The 19,349-nt window shown below is 40.8% G+C and overlaps 1 protein-coding gene across 20 annotated transcripts in view; it reads left to right on the top strand.

The window, feature by feature from the left end:
* MAGI1 (membrane associated guanylate kinase, WW and PDZ domain containing 1) overlaps positions 1–19,349 on the top strand; it is a 622,562-nt gene that overhangs the window by 526,751 nt on the left and 76,462 nt on the right. For all 20 annotated transcript variants that reach the window (XM_060308870.2, XM_060308872.1, XM_030867658.2 and 17 more), the window contains 4 exons: positions 1,514–1,611; positions 8,011–8,103; positions 13,397–13,579; positions 14,096–14,716. In XM_060308870.2, coding sequence (XP_060164853.1) covers positions 1,514–1,611; positions 8,011–8,103; positions 13,397–13,579; positions 14,096–14,716 — 995 coding nt within the window. The remainder of the gene's footprint in view (positions 1–1,513; positions 1,612–8,010; positions 8,104–13,396; positions 13,580–14,095; positions 14,717–19,349) is intronic.

The raw sequence follows: 19,349 nt of genomic DNA on the forward strand, positions 1-19,349 counted from the left end.
CACTTTGCTGTACAGCAGTAATTAACACAACATTGTAAATCAACTATACTTCAATAAAAAAAATTTTAATTTTAAAAAATTTAAAAGAGAAAGAAAGGTGATCTTAGTCTTTTCCCTGACCCTCATAAAATTCCTCTGTGTGCCCTACAGATCATTTTTCTCCCAGATATACAGTGGGGCTCCTGTCTAATTGGGGCTTGTTTTGAGTTCTCCCTCAAATAATTTGTGCATCAAAAGAGAAAAAGAATAAATGACTAGCAGCTTTGATGGATAAAGAGACTTGGAGTGAGGGGCGAGTTGTTACCTTACCATACATTTCTCCTCCCTGTCTTCTCAGATCCATGTGCCTGTGAATGTTAGACTATATCTTAGCATGAAATGGCCTACCAGAATTAGGAAATAAACAAGTAGTCCTATAATAGGAATTAAGGGTAGTCGGTCTATCCACCCTACTTGACAAGCCTGGCTTTAAAAAGTAAAGCCTGGCTTGAAAAAATATTTTGAGTTCTAAATAATCACATAATAGGAATATTTTCAAACTTCTTATGAAGTATGATTTTGATGAAGGAAAAAAGATAGGAATATGTTTATGCTTGTGTGTCTGTGTACTATGTGTGTATATACATATACATACACTAAATAGGGTGATGGCAAAAAATATGCATTTGGATTTATATATATGTTTGTGTGTGTGTGTGTGTGTGTATTTTTATCTTGCCTTGGCCTTATTAGTTTTGGAGCCATCTGAAGTATCTGGGTCTTTGTCACTTTGAACACATCACATTTGCTTAGGTTAGCTGCATTTGGAGTCTTTTTGCCTAAGGCTTATCCTTTGAATCCTGACTCCATGCCTATTGATCAGAATAGTTGACAGATGTTGGTAGAGTCCTTCTTTTAACTTGATCGTTTGGGAAATGCTTATGCTTCCGTGAACTCTGTTGTAGAAAGTTACGCAGAATTTCTGGCATTACTTATTACAGACAACACCACATCTTCACTTTAATCTCCTTTTAAAATAATTCTATAATCGACTTCTTGTTGAATTAAAGAAACACCCTCCCGTCACGTGATTCCTTGGGCATTTGGCAGAGTCAGTGGTTATAATCCTGGGACTTGAAAGCAGGCCAGTCTGAGCTTGAATCCTCTTTACTGTTGACTAGTTCTGTTTTGTGAGGTGAGCTGTTTCTTAACTGCTCAGAAACTTCCCTTCCTTATCCATAAAATAGGAATAAAAATAGGACCTCTATCCTAGCATTTATTGAAGATTTTAAAAATAAAATGCATGTAAAGCTGGTAGCACAGTGCTTGGGACAAATAAGCAGTCAGTATATGGAAACCATTCATTTTTGTTTTTATTTGATCGTATCTTCCTAACTGTGCTTTTTGACACAAGGTGCTCAACATCTCAGACCACCTGCTTTGCTCAGGTCTAATCAAGGGACTTGGACTGATTGGCTTTTTGCTTGTGGGATGCAATGTTTCCTAACTGAATGCAATCTGCCTTCTGCTCCAGCCACATCAACAGGAAGACACAATATGAGAACCCGGTTCTAGAAGCCAAACGGAAGAAGCAGCTGGAGCAACAGCAGCAGCAGCAGCAGCAGCCAGAAGGTTCGCTCTCCCGTGATCTGTGGGCCAAGGAGCTCCGGGCAAAGCCTGGGCGCTGACACCCCCGTGTGGTCAGAACTGGCCACGGGCATCAAGTCCTTTGCCGTGCTGGGGACTGCATGTCCTGGAAGGGTGGGGAGTAATGCAGAGCCTCTGCTAGATTCCATACCCTGAACCTGGACAGCTAAAGTGGGGGGCCCAGTTGAAAAGCACCCAATCTCCACTCTAATTTAGAAAGGGGCTGCCGTTAGATTGGAGAACATTTCTGATGGTGAAAGAACTACCTTGTGCTCAGTAGCTTTTGCACAGCACCTGGTATCTAAATCCAAACCACTTTTAGCACGTTAAGAGGAGGTGCTGGGTATGGAACTAACTTTTAATTTTAGGAACATTACATATAAGAATCAGAAAACGCTGTTAATTTTCAGTGCTTTTAAAAAACTACAAGTTAGTTCACGCTCTTCACAAAAATATGAACAATTCAGGAGTGGAGAACATATAAGTTCTCCATTTAAGCCAGTGGAGGTCCTACTGGTTCCCATCCCACTCTCAGCAATAAACACTGTGCAGAAATTTTCTGGGGATGTACAAATATGCATCTTTTTACAAAAAGTAGATCATAATTTATATATATTAATATATTATGTATTTGTATATGTATTAGTTTTGTGACCTGTTTTTGCCACTTAAATATATTTCTTGCACAAATTTCAATGCTACTTAATATAGATTTACCTCTTTTTAACCTTTAAATTTTTTTTTAACATCTTTATCGGAGTATAATTGCCTTACAGTGGTGTGTTAGTTTCTGCTTAATAACAAAGTGAATCAGCTATACGTATACATATAGCCCCATATCCCCTCCCTCTTGCATCTCCCTCTCACCCTCCCTATCCCACCCCTCAAGGTGGTCACAAAACACTGAGCTGATCTCGCTGTGCTATGCAGCTGCTTCCCACTAGCTATCTATTTTACATTTGGTAGCGTATATATGTCCATGCCACTCTCTCACTTGGTCCCAGTTACCCTTGCCCCTCCCCGTGTCCTCAAGTACATTCTCTACATCTGCGTCTTTATTCCTGTGCTGCCCCTAGGTTCTTCAGAACCATTCTTTTTTTTTAGATTGCATATATATGTGTTAGTATACGGTATTTGTTTTTCTCTTTCTGACTTACTTCACTCTGTATGACAGACTCTAGGTCCATCCACCTCACTACAAATAACTCTGTTTCGTTTCTTTTTATGGTTGAGTAATATTCCATTGTATATATGTGCCACATCTTCTTTATCCATTCATCTGTCAGTGGACACCTAGGATGCTTCCATGTCCTGGCTATTTTAAATAGTGCTGCCATGAACATTGTGGTGCATGTCTCTTTTTGAATTATGGTTTTCTCAGGGTATATGCCCAGTTGTGGGATTGCTGGGTCGTATGGTAGTTCTATTTTTAGTTTTTTAAGGAACCTCCATACTGTTCTCCATAGTGGCTGTATCAATTTACATTCCCACCAACAGTGCAAGAGGGTTCCCTTTTCTCCACACCCTCCCCAGCATTTATTGTTTGTAGATTTTTTGATGATGGCCATTCTGACCACTGTGAGGTGATACCTCATTGTAGATTTGATTTGCATTTCTCTAATGATTGGTGATGTTGAACATCCTTTCATGTGTTGGTTGGCAATATGTATATCTTCTTTGGAGAAACGTCTGTTTAGGTCTTCTACCCATTTTTGGATTGGGTTGTTTGTGCTTTTGGTATTGAGCTGTATGAGCTGCTTGTATATTTTGCAGATTAATCCTTTGTCAATTGCTTCATTTGCAAATATTTTCTCCCATTCTGAGGGTTGTCTTTTTGTCTTTTTTATGGTTTCCTTTGCCGTGCAAAAGATTTTAAGTTTCATTAGGTCCCATTTGCTTATTTTTGTTTTTATTTCCATTTCACTAGGAGATGGGTCAAAAAGGATCTTGCTGTGATTTATGTCATAGAGTGTTCTGCCTGTGTTTTCCTCTAAGAATTTTATAGTGTCTGGCCTTACATTTAGGTCTTTAATCCATTTTGAGTTTATTTTTGTGTATGGTGTTAGGGAGTGTTCTAATTTCATTCTTTTACATGTAGCTGTCCAGTTTTCCCAGCACCTCTTATTGAAGAGGCTGTCTTTTCTCCATTGTATATTCTTGCCTCCTTTATCAAAGATAAGATGACCATATGTGGGTGGGTTTATCTCTGGGCTTTATATCCTGTTCCACTGATCTATATTTGTATTTTTGTGCCAGTACCATACTGTCTTGATGACTGTAGCTTTGTAGTATAGGCTGAAGTCAGGGAGCCTGATTCCTCCAGCTCCGTTTTTCGTTCTCAAGATTGCTTTGGCTCTTCAGGGTCTTTTGTGTTTCCATACAAAGTGTGAAATTTTTTGTTCTACTTCTGTGAAAAATGCCATTGGTAGCTTGATAGGGATTGCATTGAATCTGTAGATTGCTTTGGGTAGTATAGTCATTTTCACAATGTTGATTCTTCTAATCCAAGAACATGGTATATCTCTCCATGTGTTTGTATCATTTTATCTTCCAGGTCACTTATCCGTTCTTCTGCCTCTGGTATTCTGCTATTGATTCTTTCTAGAGAATTTTAAATTTCATTTATTTTGTTGTTCATCATTGTTGGCTGTTTTGTTCTTTTAGGTCCTTGTTAAACGTTTCTTGTATTTTCTCCATTCTATTTCCAAGATTTTGGATCATCTTTACTATCATTACTCTGAATTCTTTTTCAGGTAGACTGCCTATTATACTCTTCATTTGTGTGGTCTGGTGGGTTTTTACCTTGCTCCTTCATCTGCTGTGTGTTTCTCTGTCTTCTCATTTTGCTTAACTTACTGTGTTTGGGGTCTTCTTTTCGCAGGCTGCAGGTTCATAGTTCCTGTTGTTTTTGGTGTCTGCCCCCAGTGGCTAAGGTTCGTTCATTGGGTTGTGTACGCTTCCTGGTGGAGGGGACTAGTGCCTGTGTTCTCGTGGATGAGGCTGGATCTTTCTGGTGGGCAGGACCACGTCCGGTGGTGTGTTTTAGGGTGTCTGTGACCTTATTATGATTTTAGGCAGCCTCTCTGCTAATGGGTGGGGTTGTGTTCCTGTCTTGCTAGTTGTTTGGCATAGGGTGTCCAGCACTGTAGCTTGCTGGTCATTGAGTGGAGCTGGGTCTTAGCGTTGAGATGGAGATCTCTGGGAGAGCTTTCACCATTTGATATTATGCGGAGCCAAGAGGTCTCTGGAGGACCTATGTCCTGAACTTGGCTCTCCCACCTCAGAGGCACAGCCCTGACACCCGGCTGGAGCACCAAGACCCTGTCAGCCACACAGCTCAGAAGAAAAGGGAGGAAAAAAAAGAAAGAAGAAAGAAGGAAGGAACGAAGGGAGGGAGGGAGGAAGAGAAAAGTTATTAAAATAAATTTTTTTAAAAAAAATAAAAAGTAATTTGAAAAAAGGAAGAAGAGAGCAACAAAACCAAAAAAACAAATCCACCAATTATAACAAGCGCTAAAAACTATACGGGAAAAAAAAAAAAAAAGACAGAACCCTAGGACAAATGGTAAAAGCAAAGCTATACAGAAAAAATCACAGAAAGAAGCATACACACTCACAAAAAGAAAAAAAGGAAAAACAAGAAGATTATATATTAAAAAAAACGAAGAGAGCGACCAAATCAATAAACAAATCTACCAATGATAATAAACTCTAAATACTAAACTATGATAAACATAAAAGCAGAAACAAATTAGATGCAGAAAGCAAACCCCATGTCTACAGTTGCTCCCAAAGTCCACCACCTCAGTTTTGGGATGATTCGTTGTCTATTCAGGTGTTCCACAGATGCAGGGTACGTCAAGTTGATTGTGGAGATTTAATCTGCTGCTTCTGAGGCTGCTGGGAGAGATCTCCCTTTCTCTTCTTTGTTCGCACAGCTCCTGGGGCTCAGCCTTGGATTTGGTCCTGCCTCTGCGTGTAGGTCGCCTGAGGGCGTTCCTACAGACAGGACAGGGTTAAAGGAGCAGCTGATTCGGGGCCTCTGGCTCACTCAGGCCAGGGGGAGGGAGGGGTACGGAGTGCGGGGCGAGCCTGCAGCGGCAGAGGCCGGCGTGACATTGCACCAGCCTGAGGCGCACCGTGTGTTCTCCCGGGGAAGTTGTCCCTGGATCACGGGACCCTGGCAGTGGTGGGCTGCATGGGCTCCCGGGAGGGGAGGTGTGGATAGTGACCTGTGCTCGCACACAGGCTTCTTGGTGGCGGCAGCAGCAGCCTTAGCATCTCATACCCGTCTCTGGGGCCGTGCTGATAGCCGCGGCTCGCGCCCGTCTCTGGAGCTCGTTTAGGCTGTGCTCTGAATCCCCTCTCCTCGCGCACCTTGAAACAGTGGTCTCTTGCCTCTTAGGCAAGTCCAGGCTTTTTCCCGGACTCCCTCCCGGCTAGCTGTGGTGCACTAACCCCTTCAGGCTGTGTGCACGCCGCCAGCCCCAGTCCTCTCCCTGGGATCCGACCAAAGCCCGAGCCTCAGCTCCCAGCCCCTGCCCACCCCAGCGTGTGAGCAGACCAGCCTCTCCGGCTGGTGAGTGCTGGTCGGCACTGATCCTCTGTGCAGGAATGTCTCTGCTTTGCCCTCTGTACCCCTGTTGCTGTGCTCTCCGCCGTGGCTCCGAAGCTTCCCCTCCGCCACCTCCCGTCTCCGCCCGCGAAGGGGCTTCCTAATGTGTGGAAACTTTTCCTCCTCCACAGCTCCCTCTCAGAGGTGCAGGTCCCATCCCTATTTTTTTGTCTCTGTTTTTTCTTTTGCCCTACCCAGGTACGTGGGGAGTTTCTTGCCTTTGGGGAGGTCTGAGGTCTTCTGCCAGCGTTCAGTAGATGTTCTGTAGGAGTTGTTCCACATGTAGATGTGTTTCTGATGTATTTGTGGGGAGGAAGGTGATCTCCATGTCTCACTCCTCCGCCATCTTGAAGGTTTCCTACCTTGTAATTTTTAATGACTGCATATTATTCCCTTTTATGAATCTCTGCACTTCATTTAGCCATCTGTTTATTAATAGATGCTTAGGTGTTTCCTCATTTTTCATTGCAATCTTTAAAAATAATAGGCTTAGTACCCCTTCAATGTAATAAGTGAATATCAGGTATATGTATATCAAGTATAATACTTCTCTTATTATAATATTGAATATAATAAATATAGACCATAGCATGGAAGTTGGCAAACTTTTTCTGTAAATGGCCATATAATAAATACTTTAGGCTTTGCTATTCATACAGTCTCTATTAAAACTGCTCATCTCTGCCCGTATGGTATGAAAACAGCTACAGACTATATGTAAACAAGTGGACATGGCTGTGTTTCAGTAAAACATTATGTGTGAACACTAAAATTTGAACCTCATGTAATTTTCATGTGTTACAAAATATTCTTTTTAGATTTTTTTCAATCATTTAAATATGTAGAAACCATTCTTGGCTTACAAGCTTTATAAAAATAGACATTAGGACCAGTTTGGCCTATAAGTCATAGTTTGACAACCACTGCCATAGACCGTATTTTAGAGAGAGTGTGTTTGTATGTGTCTATGTGTGTGTGAGTATACTTACCCATTGAAAAGGTCTCCTTTCTACCTTAATCTCTTTCTATTTAAAACTTTTTAAAAAATTTTTTATGAGTTTGGGGAATGGGAGTGTACAATTGATATATGAGTGTTAAAATTGATGTACATACACATCATTAGCTTAGCTGGAGAAGTGACTTTGGGGTAGATCTCAAGGGTCACTCGTAGTGGGTTATTTCTGGGCCTCCAAAGTGAGTACGACTTAGGACTGAGGAGTTTTAGTAATGGGTCCCATTTGGGTTTGAGAGATGATAGGGGATCTCACCTTAGTAAACTGCTACAATCCACCTTCACTGCCCAAGACAAGCAGGCTTCAGCAGCCCAACCTAGGTCTAAATTGCATTAGAGAAGTTTCTCCCATACTGGGCCAGCTTTAGTTAACTCTGTATCTTTCCTGATATTTTTTACTTGGTCTCACTTTGTACTCTCCAGCCAGAGAGAGCTGGAGATTTTATTAGTTGTATTTTTATTGGTTGTATTTCTGTCCTCAAAGATCTTAGGAGAAAGCGACAGAAACACACACACACACACACACACACACACACACACACGCACGCACACAGTGGGAGGGACCTTATTATCCTTAACATAGAGTGGGGTTAGGTACCAGTTTCTTTTCATTCGAAGCTCTCTGCTTCTGGTTTTATAGGTTTGGGTAGTTTTATAATGAAGAAGAAGGTGAATCCTAAGTAAGGCGACCTACGTAAGTAATCTTAAGTAAGCAAATGGAAGGAAAAACAGCAAACTGTTTCTTGTCTTCTTGTAGAATGGACAGAAGATCATTCATCGCTCGTGCCTCCTATTATTCCAAACCACCCCCCAAGCAATCCGGAGCAGGCCAGAGAAGCTCCACTTCAGGGTAAAGTGTTTTTATAATTGCATCCTAATTTGGCTCAAAATTTTAACTTTTTTAGAGAAACTTTAAAGAGTGGAATCTTGTAACACCCAAGTCATTCCAAAGAATTGTTCCTAGACAGTTCTTTGTTGTAGGCTGTCCTGTATGTATTGTAGGACACTGAGCAGTGTTCCTGGCCTCTACCCCCTAGGTGCCAGGAGAATCCCTCCCACTTTGTGACAAACAAGTCCCCAGATATTGCCAAATGCCCCTGGGGGGGGGGAATCATCTTAAGAGTTGTGAATCCTTGATTTCGAGAACACAGATATTTAATATTGTGTTAAATAAGATACACTGAAAATTCAGCACTAGATATTTCAAGATTCTAGTCAACGTATTTGCTTTTGACTAAGATTTTCTTGTAAATGTAAAGTGGTTTGATATTATTGTGTTGTAAACTCTAACCTCTATTCTTGCTGCAGTTTGGGCATTTATGCATGTTTTACATCGCTTCACTGGGTCTCACTTATTTACATTCACAAGTAGTATGCATCCCCTACAGAGATTCCTTTTTGAAAATTGGAAGCTCCAGAATCTTGCTACTTTCAGGCCTCATTACTCTTAAGGGATAGAAAAGGTTTGGGGTTTTTTTGTTTAGTTTTTTTCTTTTAAATAAAAAAAATAGAACAAGCAGCATATTTGATAGGGTTGGGGAGTTTGTGTTACAGAACCATGAAAAAAACTGTAAAATTTGTGTTCCTTCTCTCAACATTTTAAAAGAAATAAATAATTGTGTCAGACATTAAAAGATAAGTAGAATAACTCTTTTCCCTAATTTTCATTCCTCCACTGTAATTTTCATAAGAAAAATTGTTTCCCTTTTAGCTGATATTGTCATGAGATTGGTATTAATATCAACTTATGTAAAATAATTTCATACTTTTCTATGATGTTAATGGTTTTAATACAGAGAGAACATAGAAGATAATAACATATTAATTCATATCAACATGATTGGGGCCTGTTTTGTATTTTTTTAAATATGAAATTCCTCTGTGGCCTCATGTTGTCTTATTTTCCTGCTCATGGTAAGTTAGCTACACTAACTTTTCAGTTCCTTGAACCTCTTTTCAATTCCTTAAATCAGCAAAACTATGGACCACATCAGGGCCTTTGCATATGCTGTTCCCTGTGTGCAGCTGTCTTTTCCTCCCACTCTTTGCTTTGCTAACTTCTACTCATCTAAGGTTTTTGCTGGATTCCCCTGTCTTATTCACTCTTCCCATCCTAAACTTCTTATTTCTAGAATTTAACTGTTGATAATTAGTGTTTATTTGTGTTTAATTATCTAACAATAGTTTCCTCTTCAGACTTTAAATCCTATGGAGGCAGGAGACTGGTTTTATTTCCCACTGGGGGATACCCCGAACTAGACCTAGTCGCCTCTGCTAAATTTATTATTGTGTGAAACAATGTATGTACATCCATGATAACCAGCCTAGCTTCCTTAAAGAACTGTCTTAGAGATTAAATCAATTAAAGCTTTAAAGTTTCAGGTTCTGGGTGCCACATGCTTAGTGCACCAGCTGAGTTAAGAGTCCACATGGAATTGATCTCTATTAGGAACTTTATCTCAGATTCTTCTCTTGTTTTAGGCCTTTCTTTCCTTTTCTTTTTTACTTTAGTCCTCTAGGCTCCCATAGTGGTTAGGGTTTGGGAGAGGCTCACTGAACTCCCTGTGGGAACTAGTCATTATTCTTAAAACCCTTCTACTCCATAGTCTCTACATTGATTCTTGTCTTTCACATATAGTCATATCTTTGGAATATAATGGATACAGAAGCCAGTTTAAATCCATACCCTTTGACTCCAAGCTGCAATTGTGAGAAACATTAAATTGGATATTATCATCATAGGTTACAACTCTGAGTTCCCTGCCTGCTGGTTAAGCATCCTGGTCTATGTTCCTGACAGTACTCTCAGGAAGAAGCTGTATAGCTAATAGAGTTAGATTGTTTGATATTAATTTTGCTAAGTTCACTGCTCAACTAAACTTGCTTCTGATCAAGAGTGTACTTCTCATCCCAGCAAATGATAATTTTTAAAGAGATCTGCTCTTGGGAAATCTCTCCATCTTCCACCTTAATACTCAGAGAGAGATTTTTGTAGCTGCCCGTTTACCCCACCCACTTCACCACCACCATCATCAAAATAATAGCCTACATTTATTGAGCTCTTTTATGCAGCAGCCACCTCCCTAAGCACTTTACCTATGTTATCTGTCCACAGTTCTTCCTTACAACCATCATATGAATGTTGAGGTTGGTACCCTCATTACCTCCACTTATGCATCCGACCCTCAGGCAGAGAGAGGTTTAGTAACTTGCCCAAAGCCACACAGCCAGGAAGTAGTAGAGCACAGATTTGAACCCTAGCTGTCATTAGGAACAGCTTAGCTTTTGGCTAACACCTTTTTGTTGTAGTTTTTTGTGGGTTACTTCATTGCATAGTCTCAATGTGTGCCATCCAGTTTGGCTGCTACTGGCTACGTGATACCAGTTAAATTCAAGTTCATTACAATTAAAAACTCAAAAATTCAGTTCCTCGGTTCCACTAGCCATGTTTCAAGGGCTCAAGAGCTGCGTGTGACCAGCAGCTGCCACGTTGGACAGTGCAGATACAGAGCATTTCCTGCGTCACAGGACGTGCTCTTGGACAGCACTAGTGTAGGGTATTCAAACAGTATTACCAAGAATAGTGCAGCTTGGCAGAGAAGCAAGCACCTATGGTTTATTCAGGAATAGATGTTTGGGCCGAGACCCAGAAGATCCTGATTCAGTGAGTCCAGGGCAGCCCCTACATCTTTAAAAAGTTGCCCAGGTGGTCCTCACACATAACCACATCTACAAGTGGTGACTAGTAAAGAGATTAGCATCGCTTAGAAAATGACACGTGCCACAGGGCTGCAGCAGAGAGCTCCACATTCCACTGCTTGTGGGTAGAAAAGCATTTCTTTTCCAAAACTACAATAACTGATGATCTACCCATACATAAAATGTAATAAAATGTGCATAAATGTGAAACCCTCTGATCTTCCCTCCCTAGTTAAGTGTTGAAACAGGAAGTCAGTGGCGTAATTTCAATGTCTTCTTCATGTCTCTTAAGCTGAAAACATTCTGAGCTCAAAATATGCTAATGGCTTTAAAACATTTCATTCAGATAATCTGCCAGATACATTTTTACATTTTCTAACTTTGCCTATAATCAGGGTGGGAAACTTACACACTCAACCACCTCTTTCTGCCTTCTCAACGACACGTTAAATCTCATTTCTTTGCGTTGTTGTTCATTCATTCATTCAGCACACGTTTTCGGAGCACATACAATGAAACAGACCACGTTCTACACACTGGATATACAAGCAGAAATCCTTATGGGGTTTCCATTTTAGTGTTGTATGGGTGGGCATGTGCAGTGCCCCTCCTGCAAGGGGCTGGGGAGAGGGAGACAAAACCCCCAACCAATAAGTAAGATGTATACTGCGTGGGATGGTGGTAAATGCTAACAACAGAAATGAAGCAGGTAAGGGGGATTGTGAATGTTGAAGGAGGTATTGCAGTTTTTAATACGGTGGACAGAGAAAGTCTCACTGAGAAGGTGATGCTATTGATGTCTTTGCATAAGTGAAATACATTTCCCTTCGAGCTCGCCCTAGTAACCTCTGCCTCAAGAATGTCTGCTATTCACATATCCCAAAAGGGAAAATTTGGGGGTTATCTCAACGGTCCTCGATTTTCCATCTAGTAATTACCATAGCAACTGTTTCAGTACAAGCCCTGGCTGCGCTTGACATCACCTCCGTGGCGCTCTGGCAGACGACTTCGCATGGTGAATCCTGCTAGGTCTCACCTTTCATTAGCCACGGTGACAGGGCTGTAGTTTGTCATGCTTCCCACCAGCCTTGGGACTGCTCTAGAGAGGAGGAGGTGAGTGAGCAGACCTGTGACTCCAGGCAATTTAAAACAGCCTTCTTAAGAGCCAGAAACTTTTGAAGTGTGCAATTAAAGATTGTATGTATGCCCAGAGACCTTTTAAAAAATATACAGCTAACCAAAAATAACTTTCCTTCCTGGGTGCCAGCCTGGTAGTACAGGGGTATATAGAGACATGGAGACTTTTTCTCCTGTTCGTTTGTTTTATTATTTTTTAATTTTTATTTATTTATTTATTTGTATAACATTTTTGATAGAAAAGAAATAGGGCATGTGGAGAAGCTGTGGTCAGGGCGGGAGATGGGAAATATAATTAGGAGAGTTGAAAGAGTCTGAGCATAGAATGATGTTCACTCCCCGGGGTAATCAGGGAAATTCCAATGAGCTTCTTAATTACAGAGAAATGCCCAAACCCAAAATAAAATTTTGGGTTTGTGTACAAAATGTTATTTGTGAATGTTATCAAGAAAACTCAGTAAATCCTTAGGTAGCATGTTTGGAAGCTGTATATCTATTAATTTATTTTAAACAAGACAATTGAATTTGGAGCCATCTGGCTCTTGTTACTGTTTTGTTTAGTTCAGGTTTTTTTCTTTTTCCTTAAATATTCTAAGCCACATGTCCTAAACGTTTTTTAAATATTAAGTTTTAGCAGCAGACATATCTAGGCAATTCCACAAATTGTTAAACGATGCAAATGAACAGGAAAAATCAGGTGAATTTTAGAATTCAATTCACAGTAGAGTTATGACTCTTTAATTTTTAATATAGTGATTCTCCATTTTTATCAAGTTATTCTTTGTGACTCTACTATGTCTCCTAGTATTATCTATTTAGTTTGAGAATGAATTTTCTGTTTGTCTGAAAGCTAAAGTTTTTGCTTAATTGGTTTTATAAGTGGAAGCCAAGCACAGGGCAATATATTGGAAGCCATACTGGAAAATATAAACGATGACAAAACAGAAGACACCAAGCAAAGACCCGCTCCTCTTTCTCTGAAGAACTTCACGTAGCTTGTTGTCAGACTACATGAACTAAAACTAGGGATCCATGTCAGACGATGGACACCAATGTCATCCTTCTCTTACATTTTCTTTTGGATCTTTGTGCTGACACACTATGTACCCTAGCCCCCTCCTTACACAAAGGGGCCTAGGAACTCCCTTAGTACTGAAATCAAGAGAGGACTTTCTTAGGGCACCTTTGTGCCCACATGCCCCAGCACAGGAGCTTGGAGAAGTTATCTCTAAGTTCTTATCTTTTCTTAGTTAATTCATCTTTTCACTCCTGGTGATGTTCCTTACACATTTCTTGTTTTAATCCAGGCAAACCCTTTTTTACACGAAACCCTTCAGAGTTGAAAGGCAAATTCATTCACACGAAGCTGCGGAAAAGCAGTCGTGGCTTTGGCTTCACGGTCGTTGGAGGGGATGAGCCTGACGAGTTTCTGCAGATCAAGAGCTTGGTCCTAGATGGTCCCGCCGCGTTGGACGGCAAGATGGAAACAGGTATGAGACACCACGTGGTCCTGTGTGGTCAGGACCAGATGACACCATGATTTCATAAGTTTGTAAGTGTCCTTTAGAAACTTGGCGAATGAACAAGGTTCCTGCACTAAGTAAATGCATTCCCTGGTATAAATGAAAAGCTTTGAAGCATTTTAACATTTCCCCATTTTGGGGAACTGTTAGGGTGCTGTTGAGTACAGTAAGGCAGTAATTTACTAAAAATGTAGATCCATTTGAATAAATGATTCTCACCTTGGTTTTTTATAGTGAGAATTTTTTTCAGAAGAAAGCTCCAATGTTCTTTCAATGATCATTATATTCTCATTAGCAGGGAAGACACTAGATGCTACAAAAATGCCTGATTAGCATAAAATAACTAATAGAAGCAGTCTCTTTGTGCTTTACGGTACTACCCCCAAACAGTTTCAGTTCAGCTTCCTATCGGTAGGATTTGATAGTATAAAATTGATATAACTTTTCTGGGCACTGTTTTTTTAACCGTCAACTCTTTTGCAGGAGATGTGATTGTGAGTGTGAACGACACCTGTGTTTTGGGACACACACACGCACAAGTTGTGAAAATCTTCCAGTCCATTCCCATCGGTGCCAGCGTGGACCTTGAACTCTGCCGAGGTTATCCATTGCCTTTTGACCCAGATGACCCCAACACGAGTTTAGTGACCTCTGTGGCCATTTTGGATAAAGAACCAATTATTGTGAATGGGCAAGAGACCTATGACTCGCCGGCTAGTCACAGTAGTAAAACAGGCAAAGTCAATGGCATGAAGGACGCCAGGCCAAGCAGCCCTGCAGACGTGGCTTCAAATGGTTCCCATGGTTACCCCAATGACACTGTCTCTTTGGCTTCCTCCATAGCCACTCAGCCAGAACTCATAACTGTTCATATAGTCAAAGGGCCAATGGGCTTTGGTTTTACTATTGCGGACAGTCCTGGAGGTGGCGGCCAAAGAGTGAAACAGATCGTCGACAGTCCAAGGTGCCGAGGCCTGAAGGAAGGGGATCTTATAGTGGAAGTTAACAAGAAGAACGTGCAGGCTCTGACTCACAACCAAGTTGTGGACATGCTGATCGAATGTCCAAAGGGAAGTGAGGTCACATTGTTAGTGCAACGAGGAGGTATGTCGATTTATTATCTTTCATTGTTTTTAAACCCAAATCCATTATTGTACTTACTGGTTATCAGGTAGCTACTTGGGGCTTTCTGCATGTCTGTTCCTTTAAGATCATTTTTATTTAAATATTGGGAAATGCATTCAAAATGCCTTCTGATTTCTCTAAATGCTAGCCTCTTTAGAATAAAGGTTATGTTTATACTTTATGTATTTATACAAAGGGACATGCAGCTAGAGTGATACTGTTACCGAAAGTGGGGTCTGGCTGCTTGCCACTCAAAAGCTAATAAAGAGGCAAGCTTGGTGGAAAGGAAAGTTTGTTTTATTTCAGAGGCGGGCAACCTGGGGGGAGGGGGGACTCATGTCCAAAGGCCAATTCCCCCGCAGCAGACAGTCAGTGGGCAAGAGTTTTTATAGCCAGAGGGAGAGGGTTACAATGCAGAAACAGCACAGTCAGCTCTGACAGTCATCTTGAAATTGGCCAAGCAGTGGTCTGATCAGTGTCATCTTGATTGTTTCAAGTACAGTTAGTCTTCAGTTCCAGGGTCAGTTTGTTCCCGTTTCTTTGAGACCAGTTCTCAGAATTGTGGCAGCTTCTGTCATGGCTGCAGTCTGGTCATCATGTAGTTAATTTCTTCCACCTGGTGTGGGTTTCTGTATCTACAAACCAGCTCAAAGGATATGGCTATGAATGTTTAGCCCTTGAGAAGGAACTAAAGGTCCCTGACTTTGCTTAATAACTAAACTGTTATTATTTGGTTCTGTTTGACTGTTTTCCTTAGCTTCTGCATTTTCTCACTTCTCTGATTAAACTTATTCTTTGAGTAAAGTTTTTCAATAGACAAAGGTGGAGGACATGGTCGGGAAAGGACCATAGGGTCCTGCTCTGTTTCAGTACCTTTAAATGTAAATCAGACTGTGCTTTTTAAAACCCATTAAGCTTTGAAAACCTTTGTCTTTTAATTCTCCTGAACCTGGTCGACACAGTGTGCATGCAAAACGTGGCTCTCGGCCACTCTTCCAGCCTCGTCTCATACTCCTGTCCCTTCCTCACCGTGCTTGGCCACCTGGCTTCTTTTCTGTAGTGCCTTCACTACTCTAAGCCCTTCTGTCTCAGGGCCTTTGCACTTTCTGTTTCCACTGCTTGGAAGACTCTTTTCCCCAGCTCTTCCCTTGGCTGGCTCGGTCTCATTCAGGGCTCCTCCTGAGAGAGGGCTTCTCTGATTACTTATCTAAAGTCGCACCCAGCACTCCTATGTAATCTCTGCTGCATCACCCCATTTCTTAATAGCTTTTATTATGATCATTATTATCCCAAGCCATTGTTTTATATATTTACTTATTTTTTTTGTTCCTCTCTCTTTTTTTTTATTGGAGTATAGTTTTTAAAATTTTTATTGGAGTATAGTTGATTTACAATGTTATGTGAGTTTCAGCCATACCGCAAAGTGAATCTGTTATACATGTACATATATCCACTCTTTTTTAGATTCTTTTCCCATATAGGTCATGACAGAGTATTGAGTAGAGTTCCCTGTGCTGTACAGTAGGTCCTTATTGGTTATCTACTTTATATATAGTAGCGTGTATATGTCAATCCCAATCTTTGAATTTATCCCTCCCCGAACCTTATCCCCGGGAATCATAAGTTTATTTTCTACATCTGTAAATCTATTTCTGTTTTGTAGATAAGTTCATTTGTACCCTTTGTTTTTAGATTCCACATATAAGCGATATCATATGATATTTGTCTTTCTCTGACTTCACTCAGTGTGACAATCTCTAGGTCCATCCAAGTTGCTGCAAATGGCATTATTTCGTTCTTTTTTATGACTAATATTCCATTGTGTATATGTACCACATCTTCTTTATCCATTCCTCTGTTGATGGGCATTTAGGTTGCTTCCATGTCCTGGCTATCGTAAATAGCACTGCAATGAACATTGGGGTGCGTGTATCTTTTTGAATTACGGTTTTCTCCAGATATATGCCCAAGAATGGGACTGCTGGATCAGATGGTAGCTCTATTTTTAGTTTTTTAAGGAACCTGCATACTGTTCTCCATAGTGGCTCTACCAGTTTACATTCCCACCAACAGTGTAGGAGGGTTCCCTTTACTCTCTCTTTTTCATTCGAATATAAGCTCCATAAAGCCAGAGCCCACCTCTGCATGTTGACAGCTGAATCCCCAGTACTTAACACAGTACCTGACTCCCCCTAGGTGTTCATGAATGAATAGGTAGTGAATGAATGAATGGATATGTGATTATTTATACTTGGCAGCAACAACGGCTCCACCAATCGTATCAAAAACATCTCAGCATATGCACATTTTAATGAAGGGGTTATGGATCTCAGAGAAGTGGGGTATTCTAAATCCTGAGACAGTTGGCTTTCTTTCCCCTGCCAGCAACCCCCCACCTCTGTGCCACCGGAACTCCCAGGACCTCACACTGAGAAACATTTTACGCCTGTTGAAATGTCTTGCTCCTGGGTCTGTATTTGTGACTAATCTTGATTGATCACCTCCCACAATGGACCTGAGTTTGGTCATTTCCTTGACCCTTGCCAATAGGATGTGTTTCATGAACAGAGTATTCTGACCCTCTGAAAAGAGATCAGGACCCAGACTTTTATTTCCTCTCGGTTTCATTGAGACAGAAAAGCTTGTTTATGTCGCAACAGCCATGTCCTCGGGCTCTCGTGAAGCTGTGTGTTCTGTGATCAAAATGACTGGGGTTGTGGGAAGGAAATCCAAAATTCAGAACTGTCTGTGTGAATCACAATGCTCAGTCCACCCTTCTTGAACAGGTGTAAAACCCATTTGCAGATTTTTAAATTTTTTTTGCAGATTTTATTTTTTTTTACTTTATTTTTATTTATTTATTTATTTTTTTGCGGTATACGGGCCTCTCACTGTTGTGGCCTCTCCCGTTGCGGAGCACAGGCTCCGGATGTGCAGGCTCAGCGGCCATGGCTCACGGGCCCAGCCACTCCGCGGCATGTGGGATCTTCCCGGACCGGGGCACGAACCCGTGTGCCCTGCATCGGCAGGCAGACTCTCAACCACTGCGCCACCAGGGAAGCCCCAGATTTTATTTTTTAAAAAGTTATTTCTACCAATAAAATTTTGAAGCTTCTTCTTATACCTAGACCACTTGACTGTACAGATCATTTTGTTTTAAACAGTGACCAAGATGTGGTAGGAAGTGACTTGAGGTTAAGGACGAGGAGGAGAGGGAGGGGGTGGGGTGATGGCCCCTGCACGTACAGACCAGCGAGCAGTTTACAAAGCGCTTTTCAAACCTACACACAACTCTCATGTCATTTTTACCACATCCCTGAAAAGGAACATACCAGCCAACAGTAGGATTGAGAAGTTCACCTGTATTCTTTGGTTTCCAGTCTAGTGCTCTGCCCTACTTAACCCTGAACACCACTGATTTTTGCACAATTGCTGGTTTCAGTGGCCGGCAACTTGGAAACTTTTAGATAGTTCTTGGTACATCAGGGCATCTCTGATTCAGCCACTGCTCATTTGACATCACAAATCACCCTGCTCTCCTTCTTCATTTATTGGCTCCTTCGTTTCTTTTGCCATTTTGTTCACTTTTTCTTTTCCATTCACTTCACTTTTAAGGAGACCAAAAAGTAAAGTCTCATTGTAGTTTACTACCTTACAGTGGTTACTGGAGCCATATTGTAATGAATTTGCCCAAATTAGCAAACAACTCATTATAAAAATATACCCCTTGATTTCAAATATGTTTACATTTTCTCTTCTTAATTCCTAAGACCTTCTTTTGGTTAATGCCATTATATTTTATAACATTAAATTAATAAGGGAAGATCCAGAATATATTGCCACATTAGTCAACATCTACATAGTTTATTCCAAAACCTGAGTAATTTAAAATCATTGTAACATCAGCAGTCTTTAAAATATGCCATATGCCTTATGTTTGATTTATGTGTCAGATAGAAAGTTTGTACATCTGCACTTGGCAAGCTAACACCAGCTACTATTAATCTTTCTAGAAAGCATATAAATGTATTTGTTTCTGCCATACATCATTACTTGAATTGGGGCTGGCATTTTAATCATTCCTCTTGTATGATGGCGGTGTAAATGAGAAGGTTTGATGATCGTTTAGGATAGAGGCTAGGTTAAATGAGAAAGTAAATGGCCACTTCACTGATTCTTTCTAATGAATCTTATTTCCATCATAACTCCTGGTAAGCAGATTGATAAACTCATTGAGTCTACACCTCTCTTGATTCTCAGGAATAAATATCTCAAAGGTGGGGCTTTCTGTGCTTTAAAGAACTAGTCTTTTCTACTTTGGGGCAGAACTTAACTACATTTGTATTTTGGTTTTCACTCTTAACTCCCAAGCTCATTTTTTATTTTTGTTCCGGTCGAAATCAGGTGCATTTGGGGTTTTAGCATTTTTTTTTCTTTAATCCCCCTCCCACCAATGGAAGTAAGCAGAGGTTGAAATATCATTTGTAAATTTCCAGAGACAGTTTCCTAGGTCAGGCTTGGGCTTGCTGGGCGTGTCTATCCATAGCCCTGGCAGCTGGGACCATTACTTATTTGTTTACAAGTGTCTTCTTTATAAACATGTCCGTGCCTA

Source organism: Globicephala melas, chromosome 11, assembly GCF_963455315.2.
Source record: "Globicephala melas chromosome 11, mGloMel1.2, whole genome shotgun sequence".
Classification (NCBI taxonomy): domain Eukaryota; kingdom Metazoa; phylum Chordata; class Mammalia; order Artiodactyla; family Delphinidae; genus Globicephala; species Globicephala melas.